Source organism: Jaculus jaculus, chromosome 1 (assembly GCF_020740685.1).
Source record: "Jaculus jaculus isolate mJacJac1 chromosome 1, mJacJac1.mat.Y.cur, whole genome shotgun sequence".
Taxonomy (NCBI): domain Eukaryota; kingdom Metazoa; phylum Chordata; class Mammalia; order Rodentia; family Dipodidae; genus Jaculus; species Jaculus jaculus.
This window is the reverse complement of record NC_059102.1, coordinates 241410614-241425089: the sequence shown is the minus strand read 5'-3', so window position 1 is coordinate 241425089 and position 14476 is coordinate 241410614. Positions and strand designations below refer to the sequence as shown.

Here is a 14476-nt window from a genome sequence, read left to right as displayed (position 1 = left end):
AAATTTGAAGAAACAGTAATTCCAAATAAAAATTCAAACTGGAAGTATAAAGTAGAAAGAAATCAACATGAATGAATGTAGGGAACAAGACAGAAGAGACAGACAATCAGAGCTGAAAGGACAAATGGATACCATATTTGTCCATTTTCACCATCACTATCTGCGATGGCCCATAAGCACAATGGGTAGATGGTGACATGCACAGCCCACTGTGTGGTCTGAGGTAAAAGCACAGGACTAAAACTGGGGACCAAGGTCTCATAGCTTTATTTATTAGTATTATTTTTTTTGAGGTAGGGACTCACTCTCACCCAAGGTGACCTTGAACTCACAGTGATCCTCCTACCTCTGCCTAGGGAGTGCTGGGATTAAAGATGTGTAGGACCACGCCCAGTTCTTAGCTTTACTTCTAAAGGGCCAATGCCAACTGAGATATGCAAGAAGGCCAACACTATTTTCCTCATACTTACCTCAAAGAGATGCCAGGATGGGTAATGGCAATACCAACTGAGGGACTTAGAGAAACAAGAGCTTAAACTCAAAAAAATATTAAAGCCAGGCATGATGGCTCATGCCTTTATTCCCAGCACTTGGGAGGTAGAGGTAGGAGGATCGCCGAGAGTTCAAGGCCACCCTGAGACTACATAGTTAATTCCAGGTCAGCCTGGACCAGAGTGAGACCCTATCTCAAAAAACCAAAAAAAAAAAAAAGATATTAAGAAAACGAGTAAGAGACGTCTCTAAAATGGCATTATATGACATGACTGATTTTTCACTCTTTAATACAAGAAGTTCTAAAGAGATGCTTCTATATTGAAATATTTTCTATGAAGCAATAATTCTAACTGCTTGAAGACTCACCACTTTTTCTTTTGATTTACAAATGCTGGATTTCTGCTATGGAAAAACCTATAAAAACATTGTCTTAAATCATTTAATCTTTAGAACAACTTTATGATATGAAAATTACTAAGTTTATCATTAGGTACTCAGTAGGTGCAGCTGTTTGCATATCCTGTGTCCTTACATAAGAAGGTGGAATTATTATTTTAAAAGGTATTTCAGGCTGGGCATGGTGGCACTAGTTTATAATTCCAGCACTAGGAAATCTGAGACAGAGGGATCCTGAGTTCAAGGACAGCCAGGGCTACAAAGACAGACCCTGTCGCAAAAGAAAAAAAAAAATTTAAAAAACAATATGATTGTTGAATATATTTCCAAAGAAAAACCTGGCAATAATGAAATTTAATATGCACTTACTCCACATTTTCAGAGAAACTCCTGCATATGTCTCTAAATTGATGCACATCCTCACTATTCACCACATGATTATTTACAGCAACAAAATTTGGCAATAATCTAAGTGGCTGTTGCTGGATGAAAAGATAACTAAATAGAGTACTTTCAGGCATACAATGGAATACTCTGTAGCAGTCAGAAGCAGTTCTAGGTTTATATGTAGAAAAAAGAGGTTCCAAACCTAATATTGAGAGAAGCTAAAAAAACAAAGGCTTATAGAATTAAATCAGTATGTTAAAGTTAAAACCCATACACAAATCTCTAAAGACATTCTTCCCAAGTTGACATAAGCAAACATAAGGTAACAAACTAGAAAATCTTATTTTAACTTGAAATGGTTACCTACTGACATTAGGAAGTAGGTGACGGAAAGGAGAATGCAATTAAGGGAGAAAAACAATACAACAGAGCCAACAACCATCAAGGAGCAGGAGTACTGCAATTCTACATGGAAGTATACAAATGACACCCCTCCCCTCCACACACCTACACTCAAAGAAGATAAACGCTCTATGAAACAGATACAGAATTGAACACATGGCATTAGTACATAGGACTAAAGTACACAGGACTGAAACTGGACAGCAGCAATAGCAGTAACAACAAAATTTTATTTCAATGAAGGGAAAAGATTGATGTAGCTCTCCTAGCCAAGAAAACAGCTGCACTGCTCTCTTCTTGCAAACAATAACTTTTTTGTTTCGAGGTAGGGTCTCACTCTAGCCCAGGCTGACCTGGAATTCACTATGGAGTCTCATGGTGGTCTCGAACTCACGGCGATCCTCCTACCTCTGCCTCCCGAGTGCTGGGATTAAAGGCGTGCGCCAACATGCCTGGCTTTTTTTTTTTTTTTAATAAAATTTTAAAAAGAGAGGAGAGGTTTAAATACAAACCATTTAATAACATAACAGATTTAGGATATTCTTGCTAAGCCTATCTGTCCTATTTTTCATATTTGCTTTTAACAATTCTATACTTTTTTTTTTCTTTTTTGAGGCAGGGTCTTACTCAAGCTATGGCTGACCTGGAACTTAACTCTGTAGCTCCTGGCTGTCCTTTAACTCATGGCAATCATCCTAACTCTGCCTCCACAGTGCTGGAGTAAAAGGCATGCTCCCCATGCCTGGCAGTGTACAAACACACAAGTATGCACACACTAGGGCCTCCTGCCACTGAAAACAAACTCCAGATGCATGAGCCACATAGTTCATTTGGCCTTATTTGGGGAATTGAGCCCAGACTGTCAGGCTTTGCAACAAGTACCTTTAACCACTGAACTATCTCCCCAGCCCCAACACTATTAAACCCTGTAAGTTATAAAATTCTACTTGTCAAGGACTTTCTAAAATTCAACCTATAAAGCAAGGTCTGGTAGCACAGGCCTATAAGGGCAAAAGACAGAGCTCAAGGCTAACCTGGGCAACTTAGTGAGACCCTGTCTCAAAAATTTAAAAAGTGGGGCTGAAGTGATGGCTCAACAGTTAAATGTGCTTACTTGCAAAGTCTAATAGCCTGGGTTTGATTCCCCAGGACCCACATACAGCTAGATGCACCAAATAGAGCATGCACCTGGAATTTGTTTGTAACAGCAAGAGGCCCTGGAATGTCCATTCTCATTTTCTGTCTCTCTCCTTCCTCCTGCAGCATGCAAATAAATAAACTTTAAACATAAAAATTTAAAAATAATGCAAAAAGGGCTGGAGCTATAGATCATTTATCTAGTACGCATTCAATCCTAATTAGATTAAGCTGTATGCTTCCATGTTCATAAACTCTCTGCATTGTTCTGCCATTATCTTTACCAACATGTACACATTTGCTTTATTTTTTCATTATTAGAAGTTATAGTTATTATTCTATAAAAGAAGCTTATGGTATGTTTCTTCATATTCAAATGTACATCATTTGCCTCATGGAAGTTACTTATGAGCTTTATCAGCAAGGTCACTATTAATTTGTAGTATTTTTCTGAAACTTGGAAATAAGGCTCTTACTTTGTTTCTGTTCCTTAATCACCGATTTTCAAAAATAAGTATATTCGGCACCTGCTTCCCCAATGGGATTAATTTAGCATTGTTTGTGGTTTACTTCCTGCTTTGGAAAGGATAACTTTTTATTTTATTTTATTTTATTTTTCTATTGATCTTTTATTGAAATATATTCTTTCTTATGCTTCTTAGCTAGCTGGGCATTCCACTGCACCACTGTTAATGTTGTCTATGATATAATGTGGGTGGCGGCCATCCACATTACATCCCACAGACTGTGCAGTGCCCAGGATCTCTTTGATGGTTCCAGAAAGTTCTCTGGCCATAGACTGGTGGTGCATCTGTCAGGCAATGTTGACAATCTCATTGAAAGAAATATTCCCACTGTGTTTAATGTTTTTCTGCTTCTTTCTGTCTCTTGGTGGCTCCTTGAGGGCTTTGATGATCAGGGCAGAAGCAGAAGGCACCACTTCAATTTGATCCCGTCTGTTCTGAATGGTCAGCTTCACTGTAGTCCTCAGACCCTTCCAATCTCTGGCTGCCTTGGTGATATCATCACCAACCTTTTTTGGAGACAGACCCAGGGGACCAATCTTGGGGGCCAGGGCAGATGTGGCGCCAACCTCGCCTCTGGTGCACCTGAGGTACACCACTTTGATCTCGTTGGGGTCAAACAAGGCAGCATGGTGGAAGTGGCTGGTGTTGGATGAACCCGGATTTGGGACAATTGAAGAAAGTTGCACCTTAGCCTTCTCTGAGCCGAAAGATGAAACTTTCATTTTAATTACATGATAATAAACTTTTCATTTTAATTACATGGTAATGAAAGAAATTTAAATTTTTTTTATTTATTTGAGAGGGAGGGAAAGGCACATCAGGGCCTCCAGCCGCTGCAAATGAACTCCAGATGCAGGCACCACCTTGAGCATCTGGCTTTATGTGGGTACTGGGGAACTGAACTTAAGTCTTCAGGCTTTGCAGGCAAGTGCCTTAACCACTAAGCCATCTCTCCAGCCAAGAAGTTTTTAAAAGATTTGTTTTCTTAAATATTTTCATTTAAGAGAGAGAAGATGAATGAAGGAAGGAATATGGGCATGCCAGAGTCTCCTGCCACTGCAACAACAAAAAGAAGCATGCATCACTTTATCTGGCTTTATGTGTGTCCTGGGGAATTGAACTTGGACTTGCAGGCTTTGCAAGCAAGCATCTTTAACCACCGAGTCATCTTCCCAGTCAAAAAGACATTCTGTTAATTCTTTCTTTGTGTGAGTATATGTGTGTTACTAAGGACTGAACCTAAAGCTTTGTGGGTGCTAGACAAGTGTTCTAACCACTGACATATATCCTGCAACCCAAAAAATTATTATTACTGAAGACTAACAAATATTCTAGTATTATTGGAAGAGTCTAATACAGCTCTAAGGATTTCTTTGTATATGTAGGTATGCAATGTTTTTGTTACAAATTTATTGGCATGATTATTAAATACACACTTTTTAGCAGGACAAAGCAAAAAAAAAAAAAAAAAAAAGCCTTTAAAGCCAACATCTGTAATCCCAGCCCTGTTGAGGGTAGAGATAACAGAATTGCTGGGGCTTTCAGACTAAAATAAAACACAAACAATCAAGCAAACAAACAAACAAAAAACAATGAAAACAGCTGCTGTAGGTTGAATGAAAGACTGTCTCAAGGAAGCAGGCAAAAGAGTAAAAGGAGAACACCTGATGTTCCTTGCAAGCCTCTGCCTGCATGTACATAGGGTATGTGCATCTGTACAAACATGCATATACACTACACATACATCATATTACATACCACACACTATATACACATGCCCAAAAAACTGATACCCCCACCTCTCTCACACACATATATAAACACATATGTAAAAAAAATTACAACCATCTATTGGGCAATTTTTTTTTCCCCCAAGGTAAGGTCTCACTCTAGCCCAGGCTGACCTGAAACTCACTCTGCAGTCCAACCTCAAACTCACAGTGATCCTCTTACCTCTGCCTCCCAAATGCTGGGATTAAAGATGTGTGCCTCCACATCCGGCTCCATTGGACAATTTTTTGTACAAAGCATTCTAGTACATGTTTAACATACATTTCCTTGTAAGAAATCTTTTTTTTTTTTTTGAGGTAGGGTCTTGCTCTAGCCAAAGCTGACCTGGAATTTACTATGTAATCTCAGGGTGGCCTTGAACTCCTCCTATCTCTGGGATTAAAGGCGTGCACCACCATGGGCTCGGGCTCGGCTCTTGTAAGAAATCTTGTAAGAAAAGTATTGTTTCCACGTACAGATGAAGAATCTGAGGGTTACAGAAATATTTTGCCCAATGTCATGCACTACAAAGTAGAATCTGAACCCAGATCTGTCATGGTTCTAAAATTTATGCCCTTACCAAACGACCTTAAATTTTTTTTTTTCCAATTTGAACAAGAACCTCCAATTTCATTGTCATTCAATCTAGTATTTTTGTTCTCAGTTAGATAAGCAGGGGAAAGACAACACAGGCCCAGGGTGCCCTGTGGTTTCAACTGACAATCTCCTCAAATGAATCTAAAGAACCCAAGTAAGAAATATTAAAACTGAGGAAGAGCAAGCTCTCCTTGACCACTGTCTTTAATTGCCAACAGAAGCTGCATGTAGCCATGCTCTTGGTAAGACTACTGATCTTGAATAGACTAGCAAGCACAAGAAACAATGTCCTACTATAGCCAGGAACACAAATTAACTCCATAGTTCTTCCTAATAAAAATCATAGTTTTAAGGTACCAAACTGTTTAGACATTTCCAGACAGGAGTAGATGATAGCCAGTAAATACTTCAAACCTTGTAATTTACTCTGCCATCAGAGAAGATGTAAATATTCTTTCTTTGTGTGTAAGCATACAGGTTAGCAAATACATTGTAAATGAATGAATGGAAGCTGTTCAGAAGTCATGGTTCTGGGCAGAAAGCTTTCCATTATACTGGAGGTGACAGTAAGTCAGATACTTACTTATCTACAAGAGTCCGTATTACTGCTAGTGTGTCCAGCACTAGCCCATCCACATTTTGTTTCTTTCTCCTTGGCTCATGTGGTCCTCGGCCCCTCCTTGGAGGCCGAACAGGGTCCCGAGGTTGGCTCCTAGTGTCCGCAGTGGGAACTGCACTGTTCTCAGCCTGCTGCTGGTGGGCATCAACACTGTCTTCCGCTCCACTGTCATCTCGGCAGATGCAGGAATTACCCATGGTAGCGGTGGCACCACTAGTGCCCAAGAGATGGGTTATGTGCTCCTCTAGAGTCAACAGCAGACCTTGGCCAAGGCTTCTGCTTGCTAAGAACACGGCCCAACCAAAGACAATCATTTAGATAGTTTTCAGTTTCCCAAGTTCTGTTTTCATAATGTGAGCTTGAGGAACTTTCATTTTGTTTGTTTTTAACAAGAAAATGAGAGAGAAAGTTGCACAGCTGATTTCCAACATTATCAGCTACTGGAAATCCTGGTCATCCACTGGTAGTTCTACAGGAAAGAGGAAAAGAAAAGGAAAATCAAGGAAAGATTTTTTGCCCCTGAATCACTCAAATTTTCCTAGTTTGATTTTATAGGCATTCAGGCTACAATGAAGAATCTTTTTTTTTTTTTTTTTTCCTCAAGGTAGGGTCCCACTCTAGCCTAGGCTGACCTGGAACCCACTCTGCAGTCCCAGGCTGGCCTTGAACTCCTAGTAATCCTCTTATCCCTGCTACTGCTGGGATCAAAGGTATGTACCACCATACCCAGCTCACCCTTGGTTATTTTTGTTTCCAATATAGACATATCTTTGGATAACAGAACTACTAATTATTCCTCTTTACCATTATATGATAAAATTGATTATTAAATCATATCCTTGTAAACCAAAGGAGTCAAATTAATGTTTAAAATCTATATATGGCTAGACATGGTGGTACACACCTTTAATCCCAGCACTTGGGAGGCAGAGGTAGAAGGATCTCCATGAGTTTGAGGCCACCCTGAGACTACATAGTAATTCCAGGACAGCCTGAGCTACAGTGAGACTCTACCTCAAAAAACCAAAACCAAACCAAACCAAAACAAAACAAAGCAAAACAACAACAAAAAAAGCCCAAACATTACACAAATGTGTAAAATTCAAAGGCTCCTTATAACATTTTAAAAAATATTTTTATTTTTGTTTATTTGTGAGAGGCAGGTAGAGAAAGAATGGACATGCCAGGGCCTCTAACCACTGCAAACAAACTTCAGACACATGTGCCTTGTGCATCTGGATTACCTGGGTTCTGGGGAATAGAACCTGGGTTCCTGTGGCTTTGCAGGAAAGTGCCTTAACAACTAAGCCATCTCTTCAGCCCCAAAGGCTCCTTTTATAATAAAGAGACAGTTTCCTTCATTTAAACACATGACATGTATTTCAAATAAAATATCATTTTAGAAATATATTTGAGGGGCTAGAAAGATTGCTCAGTGGTTAAGGCACTTGCCTGAAGAGTCTACCAACCAGGGTTTGATTTCCCAGTACTTATTTAAAGCCACATGCACATAGTGGCACATCCATCTGGAGTTCATTTACAGTAGCTAAGGCCTTGGTGTACCCATTTTCTCTGTTGGCCTCTCTTTTTCTCTCTCTCTGTTCTCAAATAAATAAAATAGTAGGAAAAATTTATATATATATATTTGAGAGATAGAAAACGAGAACATTGGTGCACTAGGGCCTCTAGGTGTGTCACTTTGTCCATCTGGCTTTATGTGGGTAATGGGGAATCAAACCTGGGCTGGAAGGCTTTATAAAGCAAATGCCTTTAACCACTGAGCTCTCTCTTCATCCCCCAAATAAAATATCTCATTACAGGTATCTTTTTTTTGTTTTTTGAGGTAGGGTCTCTCCCTAGCCCAGGCTGACCTAGAATTCATTATGTAGTCTCAGGGTGGCTTTGAACTTACAGAGATCCTCCTACCTCTGCCTCTCCAGTGTTGTGATTAAGTGTGTACCAGCAAGCCCTCACAAAGATATCTACTGTTGAAGAAGTTTTGATACAAATGCCATAGCACCTATCTCATAACAACAACAACAAAAAAAAGTGATGGGGTTTCTCTCTCTCTTTTTTAGAGGTAGGGTCTCACTCTAGCTCAGGCTGACCTGGAATTCACTATGTAGTTTCAGGGTGGCCTTGAACTCATGGTGATCCTCCTACCTCTGCCTCCCCCTGGGATTAAAGGTGTGTGCCACCATGCCCAATTGATAGTGTTTCTCTTAAATGACTGAAACAACAGTGACTTCCCAAAGGAGTGCCCATAGTTTTCCTGCTAGGTAAGCAAAACCCTCTTTTGAGAAATATGAACTTATGTTGCAAAGTTACATTTTCAACAGTAATCAACTAGTTTGTTGCTACAAAGTAGAGAATTAAGAGTAAAACACATTGATCACCTATGAATGAAAACACAAAGCACCTTGTGCTAAGCACTAGACCAACAGGAGGAAGATAAAGACAGAAGGCACAGTTCTGGCCTCCAGGAATCCACAGACAGATCATCCCACACAATATGCTTATCATCATAAAACCAAATGATATGCTCTTCACTGAGCAAAGAACAAGGTTAGGTTCTGGAAAGAAGATATGGAAGTAGGAGATGGATAAAGGGCTAGTAGTAAAAAGTCAAAACAAAACAAAATACCCCCAACAACAAAACAAGCAAACATCTGGAGACTAGGAGACATAAAGAACAATGAGGGGCTGGGGAGATGGCTCAGAGGCTAGTCGTTTGCTTGTGCAGTCTGCTGGTTCGGGTTCAATTCCCAAGCCACCCCTGTAAGCTAGACACAAAAAGTAGTATAAGAACATGGTGTTTGTTTAAAGTGGCAAGAGGCTGTGACATGTTTACACACCCACCCACACACCCACCAAATAAATAAAATTAAACAAGCTGGGCATGGTGGCACATGCCTTTAATCCCAGCACTCAAGAGGCAGATGTAGGAGAACTGCTGAGAGTTCAAGGCTATGTACAGGTCAGCCTAGGGTAGAGTGAGACCCTCCCTTGAAAAAACTAAAATAAATAAAAATAAACAAAAAGGATAAGCAATAAATAATGTATAGTCTATATTAAGCATTTAGCTATTTACAACTAATTTTTCATATTCTGAGTACTGGTGCAGTATTACATATAAATAAAATTTAGATTTAGTGGAATTAGAAGAAGAAAATGACTTGCATTAATCTGTATAGATTCATAGCAAATTACTTTCAGTATTTTCCCAGTTTACTATTCATGAGAAAAACAGGAAAAAGAGAACATGTACATAAGAAATTTTTACCCATGCACGCACACACACATGCAATTTGCTATAAAGGGGAAGTAAAGGAATGGGAAGAAATAGAACCAAAGAGGAGAAAGGAGTGGGAACAGACACATTATGTGACCCAAGACTATCAAGACAGCAGTGGCTTAACCAAGTAATACCACACATATTTTTGATTCCCTCAAACCAGCTTGGCTGTCTTTAAAATTTGGAAGTTGTAGCCAGGTGTGGTGGTGCATGCCTTTAACCCCAGCACTCGGGAGGCAGAGATAGGAGGATCGCCTTGAGTTCGAGGTCACCCTGAGACTACATAGTGAATTCCAGGTCAGCCTGGACTAGAATGAAATCCTACCTTGAAAAACCAAAAAAAAAAAAAAAAAAAATTTATAAATACACACACACACCTCTTTATTATTTGCAAGGGGAGAAAGGATGGAGAAAGGGAAGGAAGGGGAGGGGGAAAGAGAAGGAGAGAGAGGAATGGATGGGTACACCAGGGCTTCCTGCTACTGTAGCAAATGAACTCCAGATACATATGTACCACCCTGTGCTTCATGTGGGCACTGGGGAGTCAAAGCTGGGCCATCAGGCTTTACAAGCAAGCACTTTTTCTTTTGAGGCAAGCCCAACAGGCTGCCTTTTTTTTATATATATATGTGTGTGTATGTGGGGGAGATGAATATTGGTGTGTAAGGTCTACAGTCACTGCAATTGAACTCCAGACACATGTGCCACCCTGTGCACATGTGTGACCTTGTATGCTTGCGTCACTGTGCATTTAGCTTACGTAGGATCTGGAAAGTCAAACATGAATCCTTAGGCTTTGCAGGCAGGATGCTAAGCCATCTCTCCAGTCCTGAAAATAGCTTTTTAACAGATAACATTCTAAACCAGCAAAAAGTTGAAGCAAATGACAGTCACATTACTGTGAAGAACAATGTACAATTCCCTCTGGAGGGCACATAAACAAGAGACCTCAATGTTTAAAAGGTCAGAGGAGACAGAAACCTAAATAACTTTTTAAAATAGTTGAAAGGAACCAGTTGTGGCGGCATACACCTTTAATCCAGCACTCAGGAGGCTGAGGTACGAGGATCACTGTGAGTTTGGGGCCAGCTGGGGCTATAGCATGAGTTCCAGATCAGCCTGGGCTACAGAGAAACCCTGCTTCAAAATAGTAACAGCAGCAGTAGCAGCAACCCAGTTGAAAGGTTTTCCTGGTAAAAATTTCTATTGATTTCATAAATTATGCTGGTTTCTAAAAAAGATAAAAAAGTGTCATTTAAGAACACATATCTGTAATTCCAGCAATCAGGCTGAGGCAGGAGGATTATGAGTTCAAAGTATACTTACAAACAAAAAGAAATGTTCTGCCTCTTCTCAGCTATTGCAAAGCACAGTTGGAATGATTCAGATGAGAGGTTTTCTGACAGGCTGACCACTGGGCAGCAGCCCATCTGATTACAGCATCAAAGCAATTCTTTGAAATCTTACAGCCTTACATTAAAAGTTTTTATCTGCTAATTTTATTTTAGCAATGAATTCAGCTCAATTTTAAAACTTAAATGTAGGTCTGGAAGATGGCTCAATCAGTAAAGTGCTATACAAGCATGAGAACCTGAGTTTAGATCGCCAGATTTCTATGAGGCCATAAAGCTGGGAGCTGTAGTGTGAGCCTGTAATCCCGGTGCTGGGTATTGGTGGAAACAGGACAATCTCTGGGGCTTGCTGTCTAGTCTAGTTTAACTGGTGAACTCTAGATTCAGTGAGAGAGCCCCTTCTCAAAAAATATGGTGGTTTGCTGGGTGTGGTGATGTATGCCTTTAATCCTAGCACACAGGAGTCTTGAGGTAGGAGTACTGCAGTGAGTTCAAGGCCAGCCTGGGCTATAGCATGAGCTCTAGGTCAGTCTGGGCTAGAGTGAAACCCTGCTTCAAAAAAGAAACACTCCCCAAAAATAAAAATAAAAAATAAGGTGGTGGGGCTGGAGAGATGGCTTTACCAGTTAGGGCACTTGCTTGTAAAGCCAAAGGACCCAGGTTTGATCCCCCAGTACCCACAAGCACAAGATAGTGCATGTGTCTGGAGTTCATTTGCAAGTGACTAGGAGGCCCTGGTACATCCAGTGTGTCCCCCATCCCCCTTTCTCAAATAAATAAATAACAAAAAAAATAGGGTGGTGGGCTGGGAATGTGGCTCAGTGGATGAAGTACTTATCATGCAAGTGCAAGTTGAGTTTGAATTCTCCAGAACCCACATAAAGCTGAACATAGTTTTGTGCCATTTGTAATTCCAGCACTCCTACAGTAGGATGGCAGGAGGACACAGGAGAATCCCTGGCAATCTGCAGGCCAGCTAGCCTGGAGACTGCAGCAGTGAATGAGAAACCCTTCCTCAAACAAGCACTGACACCCAAGGTTGTCTTCTGATTGCTACACATGTGCCACAGCACACGCACACTTGTACTCATACACACCACATACATGCATGTGTAAAAGAAAAAAAAACCCTAAATGCTACAAGTCTAGAGGGCAAAATCACTCTTCTCCAAATATAACCTCTGTTACATATCTGCTTCCACACCCATCATTAGGCATTTACACGTTAGTTTTTCCCTTGGATCTGAGGTTACAAACATTATTCTTTGACATCCCCAGTTTAATCAAAACTACCTCATCAATTTAAAGTCTGTATAGAAATCTACTCTTGCTTATCCTAATACTTTACCCACTGTACTATAAAAATCTGTGGCTTGCTGGGCATGGTGGTTCATGCTTTCCCAGTATTTGGTAAGCAGAGGAAGGAGGATTGATGTGAGTTTGAGGCCAGCCTGGAACTACATAGTGAATTTCAGGTCAGCCTGGGCTAGAGTGAGACTTTGCCTTGAAAAATAAAAAAACAACCCCCCTGCCATACAAATAAATCTGTGGTTAAACCTATTAACACTTTAAAGTTGTTGAAAGGAATGGTCAAGGAGACTTTTTGGGGAATGCATTATCCCCTAGGGAAAGGCTAATTCTAAACTACTTCCTCACAGTGGTGAAAGCCTGGGACTGCTTAATACTGCCAGAGCACCAGATTCCACCAGCTTCTCTACTACTTCAAAGTCTTTCCACACCCATCACCCAGCTGACCTGGAATTCACCGCGCAGTCCCAGGCTGGCCTCCAGCTCACAGTGATACTCTTACCATTGCCTCCCAAGTGCTGGGACTAAAGGCAGGTTCTATTACGCCCAGCTTCAGTATGGAAAGCAGGATGAGACACAAGATACAAACAGTAGATTCAATCTAACCCAATATATTCAACTGGGGAAGGTACACCTGAGCAAGAGAGAAGAATCAGGTACTAAAAATAACTCACGGGACTGCCCAGATGGCTCAATGGTTAAAGGTGCTTGCCTACAAAGCCTGATGGCCTAGGTTCAATTCCCCAGTACCCACATAAAGCCAGACACACAAAGTGGTGCATGCATCTGGAGTTTGTTTGCACTGGCAAGAGGCACTAGTGCACCCAATATTCACTCTCTTTCTCTTTGTTTAACTCTCTCAAACATAATAAAAATATATAAACATGTTTGAAAAATAAGCCACAATAATTTGAGATGTTAAGATAATCCTAAGTCCAGGAAAGTAGACACTTAATGGGGAGAGAACAGAGGATCCTATAAAGAATACAGCTTGGGGACTGGAGAGATGGCTTAGCGGTAAAGTGCTTGCCTGTGAAATCTAAGGACCCCAGTTCAAGGCTCATTTCCCCAGAATCCACATAAGCCAGATGCACAAGGTGGCACATGCATCTGGAGTTTGTTTGCAGTGTCTTGAAGCCCTGGTGCACCCATTCTCTCTCTCTCTCTCTTTCTGCCTCTTTCTCAGTCTGTCACTCTCAAATACATAAATTAAAAAAATTAAAGGATACAGCTTAATACAGATATAAATTTATTTAGAATAATTCACAAAAAACAATGTTGAGATTGCCTGTGAATAAGGATCTCAATTCTTACTTTTTAAAAATGGATTTTTTGTTTTTAAAATATTTTATTTATATATTTGGGAGACAAAGGCAGAGAGAGAGAGAATGAGAATGAATACGAACATCGGTGCACCAGGGCCTCCAGCCACTATAAACAAACTCCAGATACATAGGTCACCTTGTGTATCTGGCTTATGTGGGTACTGGGGAAATCAAACCTGGGTTCTTAGTCTTTGCAGTATGTGCCTTAACCGCTAAGCCATCTCTCCAGCCCAGGATCTCAATTCTTAAATTCTATTCTACTAAAATTATTTACCTAAAGCCTGTTTAAATAGGATATAGAATAATTAATTAATGCAAATTACAAAAATGTATTCGTGTGTGTGTGTGTGTGTGTGTGTGTGTGTGTATTATGGGCACACCAGGACCTTTTGCCAAACAAATGCCAGATACATGCATTACCTTTTTGGGTATGGCTTTACATAGGAGGCTGGGGAAATGAACCTGGGCCAGCAACAAGTGCCTTTAACCACTAAGTCATTTCACCAGCTCCTTAATACAAATTTTTATTTACTATAACTTGAGGTGATTGGATAGTATCATTTAAATGCAGGCATTTTAAAAAGAATCTGACTGAATTTGGAAAAGACCAAAATTAATTTTTTTATTTCTGAATCAAGTGTACTTTGTGTCAGTTTCTTCCAAAAGAGCCACTTTCCTTAACTGGTGCAGAAAAAATATACCAAATATAACTTTGTCAGAGAAAAAAAAATGGAGTTTTTTGGTTTGGTTTTATGACTTATTTTTGAGACCAGATTGCACTATGTTGCCCAGGCTAAGACAGGCCTCAAAATCATGTATTCAAGTGATTTACTTGCCTCAGACTCCCAAGTAGCTGCAACTATTAA

At 40.2% G+C, this 14476-nt stretch overlaps 1 protein-coding gene and 1 pseudogene across 1 annotated transcript in view; both read right to left on the bottom strand.

Moving 5' to 3' along the window:
• Window positions 1-14476, bottom strand: part of Rspry1 (ring finger and SPRY domain containing 1) — an 89018-nt gene that overhangs the window by 57910 nt on the left and 16632 nt on the right. Inside the window, exon 2 of the mRNA XM_045136197.1 lies at window positions 6295-6799. Within this exon, the coding sequence (XP_044992132.1) occupies window positions 6295-6644 (350 nt within the window). The 5' untranslated portion in view covers window positions 6645-6799. The remainder of the gene's footprint in view (window positions 1-6294; window positions 6800-14476) is intronic.
• On the bottom strand, window positions 3476-5946 carry LOC105944922 (annotated as a pseudogene).